This window comes from Coenobita brevimanus, unplaced genomic scaffold (genome assembly GCF_032717465.1).
Source record: "Coenobita brevimanus isolate Jiangsu-jjx unplaced genomic scaffold, ASM3271746v2 jjx.HiC_scaffold_1729, whole genome shotgun sequence".
NCBI classification, from domain to species: Eukaryota; Metazoa; Arthropoda; class Malacostraca; order Decapoda; family Coenobitidae; genus Coenobita; species Coenobita brevimanus.
Genome location: NW_027642591.1, coordinates 63,419 through 66,391, shown reverse-complemented (window position 1 = coordinate 66,391; position 2,973 = coordinate 63,419). Strand labels below are relative to the sequence as shown.

The window sequence follows — 2,973 nt, the reverse complement described above, 5'->3', positions numbered from 1 at the left end:
TTGGCCCTTATTATTCTCCTTGCCTCAGCCCGTGCATGTTTGTATGCAATAAAATTTTCTCAGTGGGCTGACTATCAAAAATCCTGTATCTCCTATTGCGTTTTCTTAATGCTTGTCGGCAATCCGGCGTCCACCAATGTGCTCTATGATTCGCCTGAACTGTAGAAGTCTTGGGAATAGCAGCCTCAGCTGCGTGTAATATGGAAGTTGGTATATTTTCGACCTTAACATCTATGGTCTCCCCAGATATATCTAAATTGGCGATCCTTGAGAAGGATCCCCAATCTGCTTTCTTATAGTTAAATTTTGGAGGTGGAGTGTCCGAAATGATGTCGCGTGTATAAGAAAGACAGATGGGTAAATGATCACTTCCCAAGGAGTCGTCGTAAGGGTCCCATGAGAAATCTTGATGTATACCAGGGGAGGCCAAAGATAAGTCAATGGCCGAAAAGTTACCAGTACGATCATCTACACGAGTCGCTCTACCATCGTTCAGAAGACAGAGGTTGGACTGTAGTATTAGGTCGGCTACTTGCTCCCCACGACCATCAATCCTCAAGCTACCCCATTGATAGTGATGGGCGTTAAAGTCGCCCAACACTAACTTATTCCCAGGTAGATGTTCAACTACTATCCATTTCATGGACCGTGTATCATGGTTTTTCTCAAATATCTTTCAAACTAATCAATTGATCGGTATGATACTTTGACACAGTGTACATGACACCTCCCGCTAATTTTTGGTAATATACGGCATTGCCAAGTGGTGTTAGTGAAGGCGTTTACTCTTGACGTTTAAAGGCAAAGTCGCGTGAGTCGCCAGACTAATCAACACAATCGAACGTCCGCTACCCCCCATCCCCTTCCTCTCCCTCCCTACCTCCCTCCCTCTCCCCCCTCTCCCTTCCCCCTCCTCATTTCCCCCCTCCCCCTCCTCACTTCCCCCCTCAACCCTCATTCCTGCTGGCCTTCCCGTGGCCCCCCCCCCTCTGTCCACTCTATCATGTTATAATGATTAGTATCGGGTATCATAAATACAGTATGTTGTTGTTTGTAGAGTCTGTGTTCATTTAATCATTGTTATTGTATGTCCTGAAGTTATATAAACGGGAGTTGACTAAAGAGCGTATGACCGTCACCTTATTCACCCAATATAATGTGCCTACTATCACGATCTCTTAATTCCTTTACCCCCCATATCGACGTGTTTACTACGAGCAGGTAAGATAAGGTATCCAAAATTAAATCACACAGTTTAACTTACAAACCAGTAAGGTACGGTATATAATCAACACAGCATAATAGGGCCGTAATGGATTTATGAAATTCTCTCTCTCTCTCTCTCTCTCTCTCTCTCTCACTCTCTCTCTCTCTCTCTCTCTCATAATAAATTTCATAATAGGTAGAAAAGTGATGCAAACAACTGAGCATAGTACAGAAAGTTTATTCACAGTCTTCGTCACTATCAAGGAGCAAATCATCCTCGGAATCACTCTCGATGTTGATAATTACGGGATCTACACGCTTATGGATGTTATCCGTGCACCAGTACTCATCCTCGAAGGCTCTGGACCGTCTCACTGCACCTTCCCACACCTCCCTTGTTGCGCTAAGCTTGGCTTCCTCTATCCTGGCCTGCAGATCTGCCCGAGTGAACCGCTGCAGTGAGGAATGCACATGTTTTTTCATTGAACCCCAGACCTGCTCAATGGCGTTGAGCTCAGGATGAGCTGGTGGCAGTCGGACGACTTCATGACCCCATGCACGGATGACGTCATCAATCTGGTACAGCGGTTGTGGCCGGTTCTGCTTACAGATCTGCAGCAAATCAGGGCGTGTGGCGTGCGGTGGGAATGGTATCTGGCGGCACGTCAGCCATTCCACGATGCCTGCTTTGATGGTGGAGGTGGTAGGGCAGCGACTTTCCTCACTCAGCTGGTTGTGGTATGGCGCATTGTCAAGCACCAGCACTGATGGCTCAGGCAAGGCTGGAAGGAGCTGCGACGTCAGCCAGCGGAGGAAGAGATTACTGTTCATTTCGCCGTGATAGTCACCACTTTTGTTTTTTGCTGGGAAGCACAAGAATGCATCGTCAACAAAACCGTCAGCTGTGCCCGCAGCAACAACCACAAAGCGCTCACCCTCTCCAGGCGGGACCTGACGACTGTAGGCGGCACTGGTCGCAGGCTGAGGTGTCCACCCACTCCTTGCTGGGATGCATCCTCGTGGTGAACCATGTCTCATCAACGTATACCACTCGTCTCCCCTCCTTCCGATATTCCCTGAGTGATCGGAGAGTGCCAATGCGCCAGCACACAATATCAAGTGACTCCTTGCGTACGTACATTTTCCTCTGTGAGGTCTTATAGCGCAACCCCATGCTGTGTAGTAATCGCCACACCGCTGTGTCTGAGGTTTCACTAGGGATGATGTCTTTTTTTCCGTAAGTCGTCTGTCAACGTGCTAATGGTGAAAGTATGTTTCTTAGCAAATTCACCATGTACATGGCGGCGTATGGCACCAATGGCAAAATTGTCAAAGAGACGTGGTGTGGAGGTGGGTGTCGGTGTGCCTGGTGGTGTTGCAGGGGGAGTGTCTGTCCCAGGTGGTGGTGTTCGTGTACCGCTGCGAGAACCCGGGTTGCGGTGTACAAGTGCACGCACTGCTCCCACCGTCATTCCCATGACATCTGCTACGCGATCATAAGGCCTGTGCAGGAAAAACTACAATTGTAGAATACATACAGAAGCATGCAGTTAAAAACAATAACATAGTCTGTAAAGCATTCGTGAAATATTAAAGAATGTCACAATACTGTTGTTGTGTTTTCAGAAATATATACTTTCAATAGATAACAACCTATTTACTACAACGAGTGTAGCAATTATTGAATGGATAATGGTGAGCCACCGTTTTGTATACTACGGGTGAGATAGAGACAAAGTAATAGATAATTTGATAGGGAGATACATG

General features: G+C 47.0%; 1 protein-coding gene across 1 annotated transcript; it reads right to left on the bottom strand.

Annotated features, from left to right (window-relative positions):
* Window positions 1-1,443: 1,443 nt before the first annotated feature.
* On the bottom strand, window positions 1,444-2,037 carry LOC145389643 (uncharacterized). Its single transcript, XM_080264877.1, has one exon. It carries the CDS (start codon window positions 2,035-2,037, stop codon window positions 1,444-1,446), a length of 594 nt encoding a protein of 197 aa, XP_080121003.1.
* Between the last annotated feature and the right edge of the window lie 936 nt (window positions 2,038-2,973).

What these genes read in the sequence shown, in the direction of transcription:
- LOC145389643 (XM_080264877.1), bottom strand. Translation starts at nt 2,037, where the DNA reads ATGAACAGTAATCTCTTCCTCCGCTGGCTGACGTCGCAGCTCCTTCCA.